Here is a 21,889-nt window from a genome sequence, read left to right as displayed (position 1 = left end):
GACATTCAGTCCATAATATTTGCTAAAGCATCATTTCTTACAGTAAAATTATGGAGATAATTTTAGTGTCCATCAATGGAAAAATGGACAGGTAAATTATAACATACCCATATTATGTACTAGTGTAGGGAAATGTCCAAAGGTATATATATATATATTTTTTATTTTATTTTTTTTAAAGTAGGTTCCATACCCAGCATGGAGCCCAATGTGGGGCTTGAACTCACAACCCTGAGATTAAGACCCGAGCTGAGATCAAGAGTCGGATGCTTAACCGACTGAGCCACCCAGGCACCCCACCAAAATATATTCTTGAATAAAGCAAGCAAATTGAACAAAGCAACTTGAACAATATATGAATCATCCACATTAAAAAACATACAAAAGACCCTCCAACTATATCATCTCTCTCTGTATAGATAGGCAGATAGTCTGGAAGGAAAAAAGTCACACACAGCTATTAGTGGTGACTAACCCTTGGGGATATGGAAAGAGAGGCACTTTTACTTTTCCATTCTGTATAGGCCTAAATAATTTTAATTTAAGAAGTGAGCAATCGTTATATTTGTAAATCTGAAAAAATGCGATAGTTTTTTTTTAACTGCTTGATTCCACGAGATAACAGCTAGACTAGGTGCTTAAAATATTTAAAAAACAAATGTATTTGTTTATATGAGATATGGTTCCTACATGGCTCAGGCTCTGTGCAGAGCTGCATTTGAATAATCATGGCCCAGAATCCAGAAAGAAAGTACAAAGTGGTTCCAACTGATACTAGCATGGGCTCAAAGAATACTAACCTCTGGTCTTCCACTCTCCTATAGCTCATGAGACTTTTCATTCTTTCTCATGCCCAAATCTTTTTTTTTTTTAAGATTTTATTTTTAAATAATCTCAAATCCTCTGCTTAGTCCTCCTTCAGCTCTTTACATATATATCCTTCTAAGTTTCAGGATTTTCTCTAGCGATTGGCCATACTCTGCATCTCAAAGGATCCAAGAACCAGACTGGTGAAGACTCTTCTTCAGTTGGGGGTGGGGAACAGCTTGTTCCCTTTCACATATTAGTTTCACTGATTTCTCCAGATTTAGAATTATGATTCTGTTAATTAATAGTTGATTCACCTGTATTACAGTTTATCTTCCCAACTAGATTGTATTTGGAGAAGGTGGGGCACCGCTCTCACTATTTTTATTCCTTCCACTATTTCTTAAATTATTTCATCTGTTGATGTAAACAAGATAATTTAGGGGAATCCTTATAAAGGCACCAGTGCCCAGAGGCTCCAGGGGTGGGAGAGCCTCTATCAAAATGTAGCTTTTTTTTTTTTAATTTTATTTATTTGACAGAGAGAGAGCACAGGCAGGGGGAGTGGCAGGCAGAGAGAGAGGGAGAAGCAGGCTCCCCAAGGAGCAGGGAGCCCGACGCCGGGCTCGATCCCAGGACTCTGGGATCATGACTTGAGCCGAAGGCAGTCACTTAACCAACTGAGCCACCCAGGCGCCCCAAGATGTAGCTTTTTTAGAATAATTTCCAGACTCACTCCCAAAGAGTCTAATTGAGGTCTCTGCATTTCTTATAAGTCATATGTTTTCTTCACAGGTCAGAACAGGCTTAGCAGTATTAAAGATTAAGAACTGCACTGCCTCAGAGACTGGACCCCCACCTATCCCTCCAAACTTTTAGAGGGATGTTAGCATTGACTTTGAGCTAGAGCATCCTGTCTTACCACTTCATCCATTTGGGCACTTGGCCCGTTTCCTTGTTCCCAGAGTGGGTATAGTCACATCTGCCTCAAAGGATCTTACATAGGGACATATTGTGGGTATGCAGCCCTTTTAAAATCTTGGGTCTGGAGAAATCAACCAGGCTTGGTTCTTGCCCTGCTCATATGGAAGAGGTTCACTCAGTCCCCTTTAGGCCCCTAAATGACATAAAGATGAGGGATTTCAACTTCAGAGATGTTTCCTCAGAAAAGAAAGAGCTATAAAAGCAGTAGTCCGGACAGTAGCTACATCTTTTCTCCCCAACAAAGAATAATCGGTAATCCACTGTTCTGGCACCTGAAGCTCTAACTTTGGGTTAACAATGAACTCTGAGCCCAAGCCTTCAGGTAAGTCAAAATCCCAGGCGGTTATGCTTGTCTGGAGGCCTGAGAGGCACGAAGTGATGGAGAAAGATGAACCGAGCTGCTCTCTGGCTCACTTACAACCGGCACGCCCTCCATACCTAGTACCGCTAAGGGTGGCCGTCGCCATTTTGCAGGGTGGGCAGCGGAGAATCCCGGCGCTAGGCCGGCCCGCCAGAGCCGGAGAGGACGTGGAAGGGTTGGAGGGGGGTAGCGCGCGCTACTAAGGGAAAGCACGCGTGCGCACAGGCGGAGGCGGCGGAGGGGTGGGGCCGGGGTACGAGTGCGCGTGCTCGGTGGGAGCCCGCGAAGTACCTGGAGGAGGTGGGGGGCGAGGTAGAAAAGAGTGGGGTTGAAGAGCGCTTGCGCGGGAGGGCGACCGTCCGGGGAGGGGGGCTCCCGAGCACGCGCGCGGAGACGGGACTTAGGAAGCTCTCGCGAGATCTTCACGTTGCTATATATGTGCGCAGGGAGCCCGCGTCCTTTCCCTGGTGTGATTCCGTCCTGCGCGGCCGTTGTGTGGAACAGTAGTCGTTTATCTCCGTCCGCCTTCTCTTCCACCTAAGTGCGTGCCACCACCCCATGGAAGATTCGATGGACATGGACATGAGCCCCCTGAGGCCCCAGAACTATCTTTTCGGTAAGTGCTGGGGGGTTGGGGCGAGGCCGAACAGGGCCTGGTGGCTTTGGCGGGGCGGGGGGGGGGGGCGGGAATCTTCCTTAGGCCTGGGCTGGTAGGGAAAGCTAGGCAGACTAGAGGCCTGAGGGAGGGAAGCGAGGTGCCCAGGCCTTGCAGCCGAAGAGATGGGAGGTCAAGAGAGGAGAGCTGGAGCTCGAAGCGGTGGAAGGAGGGGCGGCCTGAAGCCTGGGGCAGGAGCGATCGGAGGCCCAGGGCCTGAGGTAACGTAGAACCAACAAGCTGAGGATTCGGCTTTGCCTGGGGGCAAGCGGTAGAGCCACGGGCATGATTTCCTCTCGGGCTGTGTGATTTCGTAGGCTTGTGATTCCTGACTAGTGTCTTTGATGCTGGGCCCAGGCTTGGTGCTGGAGGTTGTGGGAGTCCGTGGTGTGGAACATGGTCTCACTTTCTGGGGGAAAAGGGTATTTAGAGCCTGGCGTTGTCCTTAGGCTTCAAGAGTGCGGAGCTCTAGCGCCGAGATTCAGCCCTGGTCCCTCGGCCGGTGGTGGGGGGAGGGGAGGTGCGGCCGGGCGTGAGGAGGCCGCAACCGCTGGGAGCACGTGGTTGCCACGTGGTTGGGGGGAGGAGGGGGTGTGGGCACTACATCCGGGTCTCCCTGGTGTCTTGTCACCCCGGAGCCTGGCATCCTGGGGCTTAATTGAAGCTCTTGGGCGGGAAGTGTTCGGTGAAGTGGCTGGTAGAGCCAAGATTCTGGAAGTCTTTGTTCAGTGCTTAATATCTACGATGGCAGTTCTCATTTATAGAGCATTTTTTTTTTTTATCTCACATTGAGAGATGGAATTAGCCCACTTTGCAGATGACGATACTGATGCTCAGAACTGAAGTGACTTAACGAAGGCGGTACTTGTAGGTGAATAGAGACTAGGTGGATCTAAACCAAGAGCCTTGCCTCTAGAGCTGGTGCTTTATTTATTTATGGAGGGGAGGCTGTTGGAAACAGCCTTCTGTGCCGCGTTGAGCAAACAGCTTTTTTGAGAAGATGGGAAATGTGTGTAGGGTTCAGTTTGGGTCAATAAGAGCTGGTACTGTTTTGGAATCTTCCCTCCCCTCTCCAGAACGCAGTACCATAGTAGAAAGAGGCCAGCTTTAGTTTTCAGTCTTAATGAAATTAACTGTAAGCCCTATCTTTGTCAGGCTTGGAAGTTAAGTGCAAATCCTGCCCCACATTTGTTTTTTTGTGTATCATGCTGATATTTGTTAACTGAGATAACATTTAGGCATCTTTGTACCCGTTACTGTTAGATGGCAATTAAATGGAATCATTTAATTAAAATGTTATTCCGATGGTACATCAAACAATTGCCTTTTGATGGAATGGGAGTAGATAACTTGCACTATACATTAAGGTTTTAATTCCTAACCGTTTTGAATAGCCAGGGTTTCTGATCAGTTTATACCCTATTTTTGTGTTAATCTTTTCTATTGGAAATATCCCTAGGATGTATCTATTCTTAAATATAATTTCTGAGGATAATTTAATGTACATCATTTCTGTTGATTTCAAAGATGGGATACTGACCCCTGTAGCAAGTTTTGGTTCTTTTACATTTGTAGTTTGTCTCTTGTAAGTATAAACTGTTCATGTAGGTGTTCTTGTAACCATTCTCATTTCTAAATTTGCCACTTCTCTTGGGTGCTTAGGTAGGTAATTCATCTTTTTAAACAGTAGGATTTTATCAATATTGTACATCAGACTTAGTTTCAGATACTGGTTTCACTTCCAGATTTACTAGATCTTCAAGCTTGTTTCTTCCTAAAAACGGTAATTAGTGTAGTTGAAAATGAAATACTATTTAGTGGGAAAGTGGAATTTATAAAGCTGTGTGTGGATGTTATTTGATGTTTACAGACATTTGTGTTTAAGAAATCCAGGAATAGCTACTTCTGCCTTGCTTTCTGGTAGCTAGAACAGTAGAAAACTCGTTCACAGATTAAGTGTTACCTTTTTGGTTGTCTTTAAGTTTTCAGTGTTACTTTTTTTTCATTACAGGTTGTGAATTAAAGGCTGACAAGGATTATCACTTTAAGGTGGATAATGATGAAAATGAGCACCAGTTATCTTTAAGAACGGTACTTAAATTTTCCAAACTACACTACTTTTCTTGATATCAGCTTATTCCTTTTTGTGTGACTTAACACTTTCATAATATCTTATAACTGAGTATTGTATATACATGATAATGTACCTGTGGTATAAAACTTGGCATCTTTACCTCTCGTTTGGTAATCATGTGAAGTTCAGTCACACTACTGTTCATCATTCCACATTTATGTACTTTGTTTCTTTGGCTGCATTATAAAACCCTTTAGGGCAGCGATGATTCTTTTTTGTACTCCCCAGTAAGGCCTGTAGCCTTATTGCCTAACTTGTGGTAGGTGGCCAGTAAATGTTAAGTGATCCATACTGGGGGTAGCTGATACCTACAACTATGCCATCAAACATATTTCTCTGCATTTGTTCAAATGTGTCAAGTATGAGAAATTGATTGGCGAGGTGACATAAAACTTGAAGAAAATGTGTACAAATTAGTTTTCTTTCAGTGGTGATAATAGGTTTATAATTGCCTTTTTTATTTTTTTTTTTGAAGACAAATTTTGGGATTGTAAAATAGAAACTTAAGCTGAAATACTATCTTTGTTCACAGGTCAGTTTAGGAGCTGGTGCAAAGGATGAATTGCACATTGTTGAAGCAGAGGCAATGAATTATGAAGGCAGTCCAATTAAAGTCACACTGGCAACTTTGAAAATGTCTGTACAGCCAACGGTAAGGGCACTTAAACTTTGGGTTTTATGTCAAGGTCTAATTGTATTGGATTAAAGTAGATGTCATTTAGGTTACACCAAGGACCTAGAAGGAGGAATTTCCTTTGGTTCTTCTAGTAGCAGTAGCTGTGTCTTCTGTCACTGTGGTGTTGAATGATCACTCTTGAACATAGTGGTTTGCTACTTGTTTGTCAGAAGTGGAAAAACAGGTTCACTGGTTTGTTCATTTGGTTTATGAGTTTGCCTGTAATGCCTATAAACGCAAAACATTTTTCTAAGTCTGTTGTGAACAGGTTTTTATACCGAACCTTTAACCTTAGAAGTTTCTCCTTTTTTAGGTTTCTCTTGGGGGCTTTGAAATAACACCACCTGTGGTCTTACGGTTGAAATGTGGTTCAGGGCCTGTGCATATTAGTGGACAGCACTTAGTAGGTATGTTATTATGTATTATGCTGTCTATTCTCAAATGCAGTTGCTTTGTTCCCTATTTGAAATTTGAAAAGCATGTTTAGTTCTAATACTATTGTCTTTGTAATTGTTCAAAATGGAAATAACTGGAAAAGCTTTTTTTTTTTCCATTTAAGACCTAGTAGAATATTAGCCTTGAAAAGTACTTTTTAAAAATAATTCTGTTCCCAATTTGCTGTTTTTCTAGTAGAGTCTTTGTTTTTAAATGCTCATTACTGTACGTTATGCCCCTTCTTTCTGAGTTCTTGCTTGTTGGTTGAGTTTTAATAGCAGCTAACAAATTTTATTTTAGCTGTGGAGGAAGATGCAGAGTCAGAAGATGAAGAGGAAGAGGACGTGAAACTCCTTAGTATATCTGGAAAGCGTTCTGCTCCTGGAAGTGGTAGCAAGGTTCCACAGGTAGGTGAAATTACTGCAGATACCGTATTCTGGCCTTTACTTTTGTGATTAAGGTCAGCACTTAATCATGATTTTAGGGGCGTGTATATGTTTATATATATATATATGTACTTTTTTTTTTTAAGAAAAAAGTAAAACTTGCTGCTGATGAAGATGATGATGAAGATGACGACGATGATGATGATGATGAAGAGTAAGTATGCTTTTAGAAGCTTGACAGTTGTATGGGGAGTAGTTTATGAAAATTAATTACTATAGTCATCCTGTGAAATTAATACAATTAAAGGGTAAATGGTCTGTGGTTGTCACATTGAATTAAAATAAATGAATTAAAGAATATTTTTGGGATTAAGAGCCTTTAAAATGCAGTGTATTACAAATTTTCAAAAGAATATGCAGCATTTCCCAAATGTATTTGACTAGGTACACCTTTTTTCTGAGGAAGATTTAGTGAATCTCTGGTAACAAGTCTGTTGGTACCTTTTTTATTGAATAGTATATCCTAAGTGGTTGGGTAGAAAGCATCTGAATGGTTCCAGCTACATTCATTTTTTAAGTTGTCACTTGATTTTCCCCCCCCATAAAGGATTTTGGCTCATAGTTCTTTAGTCCTTACTGATAAAGTAAGATTCTTCTAAAAGATTAAGAAGGGGTGCCTGAGTGGCTCAGTCTGTTGGGCCTCTGCCTTCTGCTCAGGTCATGATCCCCCAGGGTCCTGGGATCAAGCCCTTCAACGGGGGTCTGCTGCTCCCACTGCCCCTCCCCCTGCTCAGTGTGTGTGCGCATGTGCGTGCGCACTCTCTCAAGTAAATAAAATTTTAAAAAGATAAAGATTTTCGAGGAAGATTTTCGAGGAGGATTTAATATTTGGTTGGAAACAATTTGATGATAGATTTATATCAGGCTAAGGTAGAGTTACATGCACACTACAGAATAAAATGCTGTTTGTAATTGGTCTTTCCTATGTGCAGTAATATCAGTAACTTCTGTTAAGTTGAACTTTGAATTACTTGTCAGCTTTGTTCCTGAGTTCCCAGGTTGGTCCATATGTATTTATTGAAAACATAATTCAAATAAAATCTAAGAAAGTCTGATCTAACACATACTAGGTAATGATGAAATATGAGAGTTAAGTTTTCAGTAACTTCAACTAGCCAAGCTGGTAGTTCTTAAAAAAAAAAACCTTTGAGCATGATAGTTGAAGGCAGAAAGTAGGAAAAGACAAAGTTGAATGCTTAAAAAACTCAAGATTACCCCCAAAACAGTGTAGTTGGTGTTTTACTGTTAACTAGTTTTGAGAATAGTTATCGTTAGTCAGAATTAAAATGATACACCCCAAGAGAAGAATGGGAAATGGACTAAAAAGAGAAATGAGGAATATGAATGGTGTATGTACTTAAATTTGAATTTAATTTAGTCCTTGATTTTAAATTACCTTTGTGTAGGTTTACTGTTTATGTCCAGTAGCATATTCAGTGAGGAGATAATCCCTTCTAGGAAGGCTTTGGAGTAGGACCCGATGATTATCTTGATTCTGCTGGGGTTTTGAAAGATTTCTGGTCTTTAAAATGGGCATATTTCCTGATATAACCACAGTGTAGAATAGTTTTGTGTTCTTCCTCTAAGTTCCCTCTAAGTTGTCTTCATGTTTGGTAGTGCGGGAGGAATGAAATAAATACATATAGATGTTAATCAAGGTCCAAATTTTCATATAAGGGAAAAAAGGGCGGGTAGTCAGATAAATGTATAGGTAAGGATAGTTAAATAAGACTCTGATAAAATTGGTTTTATAGAAATCCTTGTTACCTTGTTTCTAGTGTGGCAAGGAACATACAGGGATTGGGTCCTAAAGTCAAAATTGACAGAATCACTTTAAAGGACCTATATGTGTGTGTGTATATATAGCTTTACACATACTACATGATACTAGGGCATCATATTAAATTTACCCCAGTTCTGGAAAGATGGGTGTTTTCTTTGGTGCACAGAGATGAAGTTGATCCTGTTTTAAATTTAGAGACTACGTAATGTGGAAAAGAAAAACACTGCCTGGTATAAAAGTTAGGTTTGTGAAGTAATTAAAGCATGAATTAGAGCCGCTATTAGCTAATACTTAAATGGACTTCTTAGATTAGATTTTTCCTCCTAATTCACCTATTTAGAATTAGAATGTACCATTCAGTGGTTCTTAAGTTATATTGCACAATTGTGCAGTCATCACAATTTTAGAACATTTCCTCAAAAAGAAACCATACTATATAACCGTTTATATTCCCCAGCTCTAGTCAACCACTAACGTACTTTGTCTTTTATAGATTTGCCTATTTTAGATATTTCATGTACATGGAATCGTACATACAACATGTGATTTTTGTCTTGAGTTTTTAAGAATCATGCATGTTGTAGCATTACTAGTACTTGTCTTGATATAATTAAGTTGTAAGAGGTTTTTTTATGTTTGGGGACAAGCACCTTATCAGATACAATTCACAAATATTTTCTCCCATTCAGTGGGTTGTCTTTCCGCTATTGAGTTATGGTATTCTTTGCACAAAAGTTTCTTTCTTTATTCCCTTCTTTGTAATTGAAGCGTAGTTGACCATACGGTGGTCACATTGTATGTGCACATTAGCTTAAATTTTTGTTTTTAATGATTTGTGAAGTCCATTTTATTTCTTCGGCTGCTTGTGCTTTTTGGTATTAAACCTAAGAAGCCATTGCCAAATCTTCTGAAACCTTTACTATGTTCTATATTTAGATTTTTGATACATTTTGAATCCATTTTTGTGTGGTGTGGTTACGGGAACCAACTTAAATTCTGCCTGTGGATTTCTAGTTGTCCCAGCACCATTTGTTAGACTTTTTTCACCATTGAATTGACAGTCTGATCACTGTTGTTGAAAATAATTACTATAAATATATGGGTGTATTTCTGGACTCCTCAGTTCCATTGATGTGTGTCTGTCCTTAAACACTGGTAAAACATCTTGATTTCTGTTGCTTTGTAGTTGTTGTGGGTTTCCTTTGAAAAAACACTTAAGTGAATCCTCCAACTTTGCTCTTTTTCAAGATTGTTCTTGGCTGCTTTGGGTTCTTGAATTTTGATACAGATTTTAGGATCATTTTCTACAGAGAAGCCAGCTGGGACTCTTCAGGGTTATGATGAATCTGTAGATTAATTTGGAGAGTTGCTACCTTAGTAAGAATATTTCCACTGATCTGTGAACATAAGTTGTGTTTCTATTTAATTTCTTTAAACTGCGATCTCCAATTTTTATATTTATTCATTTAGTTGTAAAAGAATACAATATTTACCATCTTAACTATTTTTTAAGTGTACAGTTCAGGAGTACTAGCCATATTCATACTGTAGTAGATCTTAGATAACTCTTTCATCTAGTAATACTGAAAATAATACTCATTGAATGAAAACCGCTCATTTCCACCATTCTCCAGCCCCTGGCAACCACGAATCTATTTCTGGGTTCTATAAGGACTATAAAAATTACTTTAATGTCTCATTAAGTGGGATCATACAGTATGTGTCTTTGTGTGACTGTTCTGTTTCAGTTAACATAATGTTTTCAAGGTTCATCCATGTTTAACATGTGACAGGATTTCCTTTAAAACTGAATATTCCAGGGGCACCTGGGTGGTGCTCACTTGTTTAGGTGTCCAACTCTTGATTTCAGCTCAGGTCATGATCCTCAGGGTCTTGAGGTAGGACCCCACCCCCCCCCCCCCCAAGCCCCATGCTTGCTTGCTCGCTCGCTCTCTCAAAAACCTGAATATTGTAATAATAACTACCAAAATCTGAATATTCCATCGGTTGTATATATGACATTTTTTATGTATTTGACTGTTAGTGGTTATTTGGGTTGCTTACACCTCTTGGAAATTGTGAATAATGCTGTAATGAAGATGAACATGCAAATAGCTCTTCAAGATCCTGCTTCTAAATCTTTTGTCGATCCCCCAAAAGTTTGGAAGTTCTTAATGTCTTGATTGACTTAAACTTGTAGGTTCATCCAATTTCTGCATATGCTTTTTTGGCTTATGAGTGCATGGAATCAGTAATAATGACTCATTTCATTTGTAGTGATGATGATGATGATTTTGATGATGAGGAAGCTGAAGAAAAGGCTCCAGTAAAGAAAGTAAGTAGGATACAATGGTATGAGGTTGTCCGAAATAACTAATAACAGAAATGATAGAAATTTTTTAGTGCTTTTCACTTGTTTTGTAATTAACAAAAGCTGGCTTGGGAGGATTTGATGATCTCATACTTAAATTAGTCCTGAGTAGGGTTTTCGTCCTAAAAACTTTCCTAGTGTTGCAGAACGATCTATTTTCTTTATCCATGTGGCCTTCTCCCGCTTTGTTAGTTCAGAATGACTGTCTTAGCCTGACTGCTGCTTTTGTTATGTGGTTTGGGGAAGTTTTATTTGCACTCATGTCTGTTGTGTAGGAGGGCATTGATTAAGATTAATTTCTAATTGCAGTCTATACGAGATACTCCAGCCAAAAATGCACAAAAATCAAACCAGAATGGAAAAGACTCAAAACCGTCAACACCAAGAACAAAAGTAAGTGGCAACATACAAAAACATAGCTTTCATTGAAGTAGTTAGAAAAATTAAAAATTCTCCTGTGAAAGAAGCTAGTCTGAAACTTGAAATTGTTTGGAGAATACTTGTAATTGGTGTCTCAAAGAGCTAAAGTGTGCTGGCTGGTAATTATTGTCCTAGATGTATGACTGCTGGCATTCTGGTGGAGGAGGGTGCCAACAGAAAGATTTTTATTGCATTACAAACAGTTGTGTCCTGTAAGGAGTTGGTTGAAAGTATTATTTTATGGCATAGTGTAGTTTTTCAACCCTGGCTGTGTGTTAGAATCTAACAGCTTAAAAGAACCACAGTACCTGGGCTTGGAGATTATTAGAAGCTACAACATGGGCCTCGGGCATTTCAAATTGCATTTACTTGCTTCATCCTTGGGGCCTTTGGGTTTCAATTTTGAAACCTTTTTACGTGTAGAACTGATCTGGTGTGGAATATAAAAGCAAGCTCAAACTATTCCTATTTTTTACAAGGAAGGATTGTAAATAAGAGTGATTTTCTTGAGAAAAGCCAGGTAGATAGGGGATGGTTGTTAAAAGAGCTGTACTCTAAGGACCTTTTTAAATTCATCTTTTTTTTCCCCTCAGGGTCAAGAATCTTTCAAAAAACAGGAAAAGACGCCCAAAACACCGAAAGGACCTAGTTCTGTAGAAGACATTAAAGCAAAAATGCAAGCAAGTATAGAAAAAGTGAGTAAAGGGATCTTTCCTGAAAAACTAGATAGGTTTATTCCTTCCTCTGTTAAAATAATAACCATTGTGAAGGCTTGGAACTAGATTATTATTTTTTATTTTTTATATACCTGTCCCTTTTTGTTTTGTTTTCAGAAATGGAGTTTTTTATATTCATTTCTAATCATGATTTTTCATGTGTATTTGAATTTATATTTCCTTTTCTTTTATAAAAGAAATACAAGTAAGTTTTAAGATTCATTCTGACCTTCGTTCAGGTTTTCCTTTGCTTGTTCTTTTCTTAGTTCAGTAGTTTCCTTTGTTTTTTTTTTTTTTTTTTTGGTTGTAAGATGCTACAGAACCAGCAGAGGGCGTTTGAGTCTTTTATAAAATTGCAAGCCTCTGGAAAAGTGGAGACTGGTTGCTTGTTGGTATAGTTAAAAAAATACTCATGACTGACTCTAGTCAAACATTTTCCAGCAAATTTGAGTCCTTTCTATTTGCATTTTATACTAAGATATTAGTGGTCGATATATGTGATATCTTGAATCCTTGATATGCTTTATTTAGTTGCCTTGTGTCTTACTGGGAATGTGAGAAGAAATTAGCTCTCATCCTGCTGCTTTTATTGATTGGGAAACTAAACTTACTAAACCTTAGTGAACTTGGACTTGTAGAATAATACGGAATAAACAGTTTAAATGTCTTGAAACATTTGACAACTATAATTTTGTGAGTTAAAATATAAGACCCCAATTAGTGAGAGTAAAGGTGGGATGGTGAGGAAAAGTTGCTGACTCCTTTCCTCATGTTTTTCCTGTGCTTTCTAAGTTTTAACTTGGCTTCAGTAGATTTCCTTGTGCAGTGAGGAGTCAATTGGAAAAATAACATTTAGAACCCGAATGTGTGTGTTTTTGCTTTAGTACTACTGTATACCTTTCTAGTTTCTGGTATCACTGCTTTATTTTTATCCCTTGCATACAATGCTAAAATGACATCTTTTAGATTCCCCCCCCCCATTTTAATATGGTCCTATCTCCTTGGTTTAATTACAGGCGAATTGAACAGTCCTGGGCACTACTGGTAAATTAAACCCAAAGCTGGGGAGAGAAAAAGGAGAGACAAATATAGTCCCTACTGACTGTCATCAACAATCCAGACTGAAGTCTCAGATCCCCTTTCCTGATTGCCACCCACCCACACCCCCTTCCAGGCTGGAAGCAATCTCATTCTTGATCTCCCAAAGCACTTTTCTTGTGACTGCTGTGATTCAGTGACCCCTTACACTTGGCTTTCTATGATGTGTGCATTTGCCTCACCTCTTTGACAATGTTTTAATCACTTTTGTATCTCCCTAGCTGTTCAATAAATATTTTAATGAATCAAATAAGAATGTATGTGACAATAATTTAAAAATGGAAATTACAGTGAGGTTTATTTTCTAGATTATAGAGGCAATTTAAAGGATCTTACACCATACCTCTTGATCACTAGCCTATTTTGTGCCATGATTTCTTTGGCATTCTGAAACCTTGATCTTTTAAAATGCATAAATGCGTAGACGATTCAGGTTACAAGGAAAATTAAAATTTAGTTATCAAAAGAGCAAACAAAGAGGATATACTTAGTATATTAAATAAGATCATTCAAAAGTAGTAAGTAAGTGACAAACAATGTTGATTTCTTTGTATATGGTACTCACAAGGGGGGTATACATTTATATTTGGTTCTGGGTGGTATATAATAAGAGTAGGCGATCAGATTGACATTTGAGTCCCTGAAAAATCTGAAGTGTAGCTTATATTTTCTATTTTTAGAGTGGTTGGAGAGAATTTGAAACTTTGACAAACCTATCAATATGGGAATACTATGAAAGATCTAGGTTTTTTTCTCTCATTTAAATGCAATTGATTGACGTATGGCGTATTTATTAGTTTCAGAAGTAGAGTTCAGTGACTCATCAATCTTCTATAATACCCAGTGCTCATTACATCACTGTGCCCTCCTTAAATGAAAGACCTAGGTTCTAAATATTGTTGCCCAGTAGGTGTTTCTGGGCCTAAAAACAAAGCATTGAAATGAAAGAGTTGAATGGATATGGAATGAACCAATGATCCATGTAATAGCATGAAAATCTGTGAGGAATTTGATAATATCTCAAAAACAGTGTTTCTGTACTTACCCTTAATAATACTTTTGTCTCCTAGGGTGGTTCTCTTCCCAAAGTGGAAGCCAAGTTCATCAATTATGTGAAGAATTGCTTCCGGATGACTGACCAAGAGGTAACTGAGTTTTCAGGAGAGATGACCAAATCCAAGTATTTTATTGTGATTTATTTATTTATAATTCTTTTTGTTTAAGTGTTGGCTGCTTTTAAAAGGTTCCTAACCACAGACAGCACTTCAGATTAAATACATGGGAACTTAAGAGTTTAGTTGGCAGAGATTGAGAAGATGACTCTTTAAGTACATTTTTCTCAACTTTTTATATAGTTGGTAAATTATCTCTTGGTTGCTGAACTCACCTTTACTTTTGGTACTCTGTTGGCTAAGGAAGTATTCTGTGGTTTTCCTTGCTGCTCCATTTGAGTACTTGAGGTAGTCTGGACTTTTGCTTTCTTGTGCATTGGCAGAGACCATTTTCTCCATAGGTCTTAGGGGAAGCACATTTTACTAAAATCAACCTAAAATGTCAAATCTGGAAGCAAGAATCCAAATTGTAGTTAGTACTCAGTATATTAGTTTGAGTCAGCTGTTAAGTATTGTATTTCTTACACATTTTGTCAATAGAAAAAGTTCATGCATTTTTACTGTCTTATTTATGGTTGCTGACTCAGATTTTAAAGGAAAATGTAAAAACAGGTAAGGTTGGTTGCTAGGTGTCTTGTATATACAGAATATTCTGTGTTAAATGGTTTTTGTCAATCCCTAAGCCTCAAAACTTTTTTCAGTAAATGAAGAATTTTGTCAGTTTGAGCTAATTTTCTGCCAGTTATTTAGTACTTAGATGACTTAAATGGCAGCACTATTTTTCTCCAGTTTGAAATGCTTTCAAGTGTTCCAACACTGTTTACTGTTGTTGAGTTCAGCCTTTATTGACATGGCGATGAAATTCAATATCACACTCTTTTGGTTGCTATTCTGTTTGTGTACATTTGAACCCCAAAATGCAAGTGTGAATTTTCTGAGTAGTGGATATTTGTTAAACAAAAATGCTTGTGAAACTGCAATATGCAATTGTTAGTTAATATTGCATAGTGGAAAGTAAGCTGTAAACCAGCATTACTAACAAGGAAGCATAAGACAGATGATTTCTCCCACTAGTACCAAAGAAAGTGGTGAAATATAATTTGTGATTAAGAAAAATTCAGGGGAAGATAAAATAATAACCAAAGTTGTAAAAGGCCTTCCACACAGTGTATTTTCAGTCTTGGCAGCTGAAATGACTGAACTCACTGCCTTCAGAAGTATTTGAGTCTGAAATTGGAAGCCTATTTTCAAGTACAAGGGTGAAATTTCTACAATATTAAAAAGTAGTTCTGTTTATTATTACAGAGATTATCAAAACTATAAATGCCTCATGTTTTTACAGCATACCCACAGATAAAGGTCACAATGTATAAAGAAATTTTTCCATTGCTTGTGTAATTTTTTTTGTGAAAAAGAGTTGCTTATGAGGATTTGGCTAGTAAAATCCCTTCCAGGTGGGATTTAAGAAATACTAGCAAATCTTTGCAGAAGCTCTTGAATTAAAAGTTAAAACAATTGTACTGCTTTTTGTGGAGAAATGACAGATCAAATTTGGTGAATATTTATGTAAAGATACAATGTTTACTAAAAGTGATGATTCTACAAAAGGTGTTTTGCTGTCCTCATTCTACATAGTACTACTCAAGTGACATCTGATGTTTCTTTTGACTGGAGTGTCATGTGATTGTTCTTAAACATTTATATTGAACTGAATGAATGGGGGGGTTGTGAGATTTACTTATGTTTGATACTCAGTTCTCTTGTGTTTGAAACCCAGTGGTTGTTGAATAATAGCAGTTGAGAGAATCCTATTTATTTGAAGCACTGAAATCCTACTTTTGAAGAAAAGACTCCAAATGTTCTTAGTTTTAAATGGTTCATTGAATAAAGCCTACTTATTTCTTATATATAGTTTTAAATATCTGTTTAGCAGTAGGATTATGTAAATTCAGAGACGTTCAAAGAACTCACTGAAGTACACTCCTTTGTTTAAAGGAATTTGTTAAATCCTGTAGAATTGAGAAATATCGAGACTTTTTATTTATATTTTTGAAGATTTTTTAAGAACCCTCACATCCATCATAGGGTTTGAACCACAACCCCAAGATCAAGATTTACATGCTCCACCAACTGAGCCAGCCAGGCATCTCAAGATTTAAAAGAATGTTATTTATGAAAAAGAAATGCCAACTTGAAGTGGAAGTGGATAATTAATAACTAGTTAACTGAGACTGTCACATTTAAAGAACGATTCTTTTATATGGATGTGAATACTAGCATGAGAACAAGTATAGATTTCATGATGTGTCAAAGGAGGACATAGAAATGGACAGGGATACTCTTTGTCAGTAGACCACATTAAATCATTAGATTTTAAGAATGGAAAAGCAGATTATGTCTTGGAAGATGGGTGTTAAGTGATTTAACAAACCCAGATAAGAACAAGTCTGAGTAGTTAATCTGGTGTGTTTCGAGTAAATAAAATTTTTTAGTATGTGTTCCATAGGCTTAGAAATAAATGTGTTTAACTGTGTGTTCTGTATTTTTATGTGCTAAATCTGGCAGCCCTAAAGCAGATGACATTGGCCAAACTGGCCTCTACTCTTGAATTTCATTTATCTAAGCTGTTACATACATATTAGTACCATTGACTCTGCTTAGAAAGATTCACATGATTTTATGTCTGATTTGAAGTATTTGAAATTAAATTGTCTGAGTATAAATTTCCTTGAAATCAGTTCTTAATTATGTAGTGGACCTTTTTGGTGGTAGGATGAAAAATAGATACGTTGAACTGTACAAAGAGACATGGTTTAATTTATTGGTGTCTATGAAGTGTTGTGGTTCTTTAACCGCATTTCTTTTTTTTCCAGGCTATTCAAGATCTCTGGCAGTGGAGGAAGTCTCTTTAAGAAAATAGTTTAAACAGTTTGTTAAAATTTTCCGTCTTACTTCTTTTCTGTAACAGTTGATATCTGGCTGTCCTTTTTATAATGCAGAGTGAGAACTTTCCCTACCGTGTCTGATAAATGTTGTCCAGGTTCCATTGCCAAGAATGTGTTGTCCAAAATGCCTGTTTAGTTTTTAAAGATGGAACTCCACCCTTTGCTTGGTTTTAAGTATGTATGGAATGTTATGATAGGACATAGTAGTAGTGGTGGTCAGACAAATGGAAATGGTGGGGAGACAAAAATATACATGTGAAATAAACTCAGTATTTTAATAAAGTAGCACTGTTTCTCTTTCTGTTATTTACCCTTCTTATACTTTGTCAGAGAAATAAATGTACATAGTTAAAAGTGTCAAATAGTACCCTAAAATCCCCTGAGAAGCAGTCCCTGCCCTACCCCTCCAAATAGTTCTTCTCAGAGTTAACCCTTCTATTTTTTGTGAGCATTTAATGTTTAAAGCTCCTCACCTCTTGATAACAGATGATAATTATGACCATGCAAGCATGTTTCCAAATGTTCAGTCAAACCACCTATGCACATTAGCCCAGTTTTTACTGGTAAAATGTGGCATGTTTACACCTTGCAGCAGCTTTTCTCAACTTGGGTTCTTAATCTGAACGAGAACAGAAAATGAATTCCTGTTGACTGTTTTTTGAATTTGCCCAAAATAGCACATAATTTATACATTTTTAGATTCATGGGGAAAGAATTTATTGCATGTAGTGGTTATAGGAGGACATTCAGGGGCCAATCCTTGGCATCTTTTATCTGTTTTACCCTGTGCCAGTTGCATGATGGTTGTGTAGATTACTATTCTTCCTCTTGTTTGCTGTGGTGTTCCGGGTGGTTTGCTAATATATGAGGAGGTATTTTCTGACTACTTTTAATCTTGAAAAGTCAATTTTTGACATAAAATTCAGTGCTGCTAAATCTTTTCCTCAGAATTTTAATTGTGCCCTTTATGGCTTAGGCTATTGCCATTTTCATGTGTTGTTTTGTATATGACCAGTTTTCCTGAGAACTGATTAAGATTGCCCTCTTGCTGGTTTCCTGAAATTTTATAATTTGTCTTGTTCTGGGACCTGGGTAGACTGGGTCTGTTCTCCACAGATTCTCCTGTTTGGGGGCATGTTCTTGGGAGATTTTGCTCTCCTGCTTAACTTCTATCTGTTCTTGGGCCTTTTGTTTGATGCTGTTGGATGTTTTTCATCATTCCTTTTTGTTTAAACTTTAGGAGAAAGGACTTTTATGTCTTCAAATTTGTGTTGGTTGTATTGTAAATACTCTTCCTTGGTGTTTGGGGACATACATAAAGTTTGAAGGAACCCTTTTCACCCCATGCATTGTTTACTCTTTTTTTTTTTTTTTTAACTTATATTGATTAGGAGGATTGCTTTCTTTGATTAGGCTGTAGTTCAAAATACTCTGATGGGAATGAGCAGATAAAAGGCTGATGTCTTTTAATCTTTGGAATGGTTTTGGTAGAGCAACCTTATTTTTTTTTTATTTTACTTTTTTAAGTAGGCTCCACATCCAACTGAAGTGTTGTGGTTCTCAAAAGAGTCAGAGATGCCCTAGGGGCTGAGCCAGCCCAGCAGGTGCTCTGAGTAACCTTACTTTTGGGGGGTGGGAAAGGTTGGTGCAGTACTGTCTTTCTAAATCCCACTTTCCAGGCTTCAGGTGCCTCTTCTAGTCATTGACTTCAGGTTTTGGTTTCCTTCATTGATTATTCCGTTTCCTCTCCAGGGTGTCTGTCCTTGTAGCTTCTCTCCTTTTATATCTTATTTTAATGGAGATTCAGTTGGAAATGGTAAATGTTCATTGTTCTTAATTTCACTGGAAAGTACCTCTATTTTAAAGGATGTTTTTACGTTTAATGTTTAAAAGATCATGTTTTAAATTCATAGAATCTCAAAATGCTTAACCTGCACATGAATTTGAAAAAGTTACTAGTGTTAAATAGTGCCACAGTATTAACTAAGAACTAAATACATTAAAGATGAGTCATTCCTTCCCTAGTGTTTCACATCACAGTATATGATGATGTATATTAGGTAATTAGTTACTTAAAATGTTCAGAAGTAGATGTATATTTAGGTTTTAATGACTTAACCAAAATGTAGGTCTGATAGGTTTATTATTTGAGTTGCTTTGTGTAGAAGTTAACCCTTGGGCTTAGCTGATGGGTACTTAATGTAGCAGGAAAACCAAAAGGACTTCTCCCCATTCTGAGAGAAAGCCATTGGCCTTACTGGTGGTCCTGTTCTTGCAAGTTCAGTTAAGCTGATCAGATCCATCTTTGTAAAAGATTGAAGGTAGGGCATGTTTTCTTGTGCCTCCAAAGTCACTTAATAGTGCTTGGTTTGGTACTGGACCTCAGCCAACAAAATATGGTAATCTGAAAATTGAACTCCTAGGCTTGTGACTAGAAATTCTTTAAAAAACACTTTTGTGCAGTGCAAACTGCTAAGTGAGATTGGCCATACTTATATCAATATTGGTTTAATTGCTAAAAATCATACAGTTGTACTTAGGGAAAACAAAAATTTTAAAGTATTTTTAGTTTCTAAGACTAATGAGAAAATTACTTCCCTTGTCCCTAGTACTAATTTTTTTTATTTATGGAACACCTGGGTGGCTCAGTTGGCTTAAGTGTCTGCCTTTGGCTCAGGGTCATGATCCCAAGGTCCTGGGATCAAGTCCCACATCGGGCTCCTTGCTCAGCAGGGAGCCTTGCTGCTCCCCCTGCTTCTGCTCTGTCTCTCTGACAAATAAAATCTTTGAAAAATTTTTTGTCCGTGAGTGCACAAGAAGGGGAGCTGCAGGCAGAGGAAGAAGTATCCCCACTGAGAAGGAGCCTAATGTGGGACTTGATCCCAGGACCTTGGGATCATGACCTTGAGCCAGAGGCAGACACTTAACTGACTGAGCCACCCTGGCGTCCCCCTAGTACTAATTTTTTTTCTTAAGATTTTAGAGACGGAGTCAGGGAGGGATGTGGGGAGGGGCAGAGGGAAAGAATCTCAAGCAGAGTCCCCACTGAGCAGGGAGCCTGAAAAAAGGGACTTGATCTCAAGACCTTCAGATCATGACCTGAGCTGAAATCAAGAATCAGCCACTTAACTGAGCCACCCAGGTGCCCCTAAAGTACTTTTTGATGGAATAACTATATTTCCCTTTGTTAAGCCAGTCTGTTGAATGTTTAATGGCTTATTCTTTAGCAATACCATTCACTATTTTGCAGGCATTTTCTTTAAAATCCCCACTTGTATTGCCTCTACCTGACTTTTGAAAAACATTTTAATGTTCTGTTCTTTACCAGTTTTCAGAATGATACGTTGATGTTTTAGCAACCTCCAAAAGTAGTGAGTTTTTTTTTTTTAAAGTAGTGAGTTTTAATTAAGTACTTTGGATTCAGATTTTTATATATTGGTATTTCGTTCTTACATCTTTTTTGGCTGATGGAGTCCCCTTCAAGCTTGTTCCTACCATCACAGACTCTAGTAGTCTGATAGTGTCTTGCTTTCTAGTGAGAAAATATTCCAGGTTCATCTTCATTTTCTTTCTCAGACCTGGAATGATCCATTTCTTGCAAAGAATGGCAGGGATGCCTGGGTGGCTCAGTCAGTTAAGTCTGATCTCAGGGTCCTGGGATCGAGCCCTGCATGGGGCTCCCACTCCTGCCCCTCCCCCTGCTCTTGCTTGCTCTCTCAAAATTCTTTGAAATAAAAAATGGCAATTAGGAACTGTCTGGGTGGGTGGTGCTCATTAGCTTCACTTTATGGATGATCAGATCAGACTCTGGAAAAGCAGTGGGGAATTGTCAGCATTTGGAGGGCAGTGATGGCACTTGGGTAACTTGAGGGAAGCTTCTCTTCATTTGATACTTAATCGTGTAAGGTTGTGTTACTTTAATTTCAACCACAGAACATAATAAGGCCATTTGGGGAGAGCAGATCAGACTCTAAATGGACCCATGCAAGTAATAGTATGAGGTTTATAGTTAGTCATAAAGCTGCAGAAGCTACTATGTGGTCTTGACAACCAGTAGCTTAATGAGGGAGAGAAACCATCCAGGTTGTGGGGCTTTTGTTTGAAATTGTCCAAGAAAAGTTGAGGGTCGCATACACTGAGCCTCTGAATAAAAGGTAGTGGTCTGGGCTCTGGAGATAAAGGATTAAAGTTTAATTTTTTAAAAATTCAGTATAGTTAACAATAAAGGGTTAATGTTATTTCAGAGTCTAAGGCTACCTTCCAGCCAGTTCTTGCCAAAGAGCCAGTTGCTCCCTGACTCATGCATTTGGCAGTAGAGGTCCTGTTTAATGCTGTGAAAGTTCTAAGAGCTGGTTTTGAGAAAATTTTAGAGCCTTGTCTGTGCTAAGGGTCTGTCTACTCTTACTAAACTACTTGATCCTATTGAAGGCTTGAGGCTCTGTTCTGTGTTCTTAGGCTGGAGGTTCTCCTATCTGTATCCAAAATACTTGTATTCTATAGACTCCCTGAATTTTGTGAGTCTTAAATTGGAGAAAAGTAGAAAATGTCAGGTTGCTGTGCTGTATATTACTTTCATACTTGAAATAGATAGGAATCTAAAACATTTAACTACATACTGTGTCCCAAAGTTCTGGTTGTTTAGGATTAGTAAGCAAAACCGTTAACTTGCCCTGCGGGGCATACATCCCATTGCACTAGCAGTCAATATACATTCTCAACTCCCTTTAAATTTTCAGTCCCACATAAGACAACAAAGGGGGTTTACAGATGAGAATCTGCTCAGAAAATTGCAGGTTTACTAGCTTACAACGGGGAATTTGATGTAGCATGCAGTCATCCATCCGAAACTACAGTTGCCTGGACTGGTAATAGCCTTCTTGGCCCCCCAAGTACCATAGTTGGACCATTCCAATTCATTCTTTACTTTAGCACCTGTGATAAAGCTG

The 21,889-nt window shown here is 38.1% G+C and overlaps 1 protein-coding gene across 1 annotated transcript; it reads left to right on the top strand.

Moving 5' to 3' along the window:
- Nucleotides 1-68: 68 nt before the first annotated feature.
- Nucleotides 69-17,249, top strand: NPM1 (nucleophosmin 1). Its single transcript, XM_035727712.1, has 6 exons — nucleotides 69-91; nucleotides 10,559-10,616; nucleotides 10,962-11,045; nucleotides 11,666-11,767; nucleotides 13,957-14,031; nucleotides 16,872-17,249. Exons 1-6 carry the CDS (start codon nucleotides 84-86, stop codon nucleotides 16,908-16,910), a joined length of 366 nt encoding a protein of 121 aa, XP_035583605.1. The 5' UTR covers nucleotides 69-83; the 3' UTR covers nucleotides 16,911-17,249.
- The last annotated feature ends 4,640 nt before the right edge of the window (nucleotides 17,250-21,889 follow it).

The sequence above is a fragment of the Zalophus californianus genome, chromosome 5 (assembly GCF_009762305.2).
Source record: "Zalophus californianus isolate mZalCal1 chromosome 5, mZalCal1.pri.v2, whole genome shotgun sequence".
Classification (NCBI taxonomy): Eukaryota; Metazoa; Chordata; class Mammalia; order Carnivora; family Otariidae; genus Zalophus; species Zalophus californianus.
This window is presented reverse-complemented; position numbering and strand designations above follow the sequence as displayed.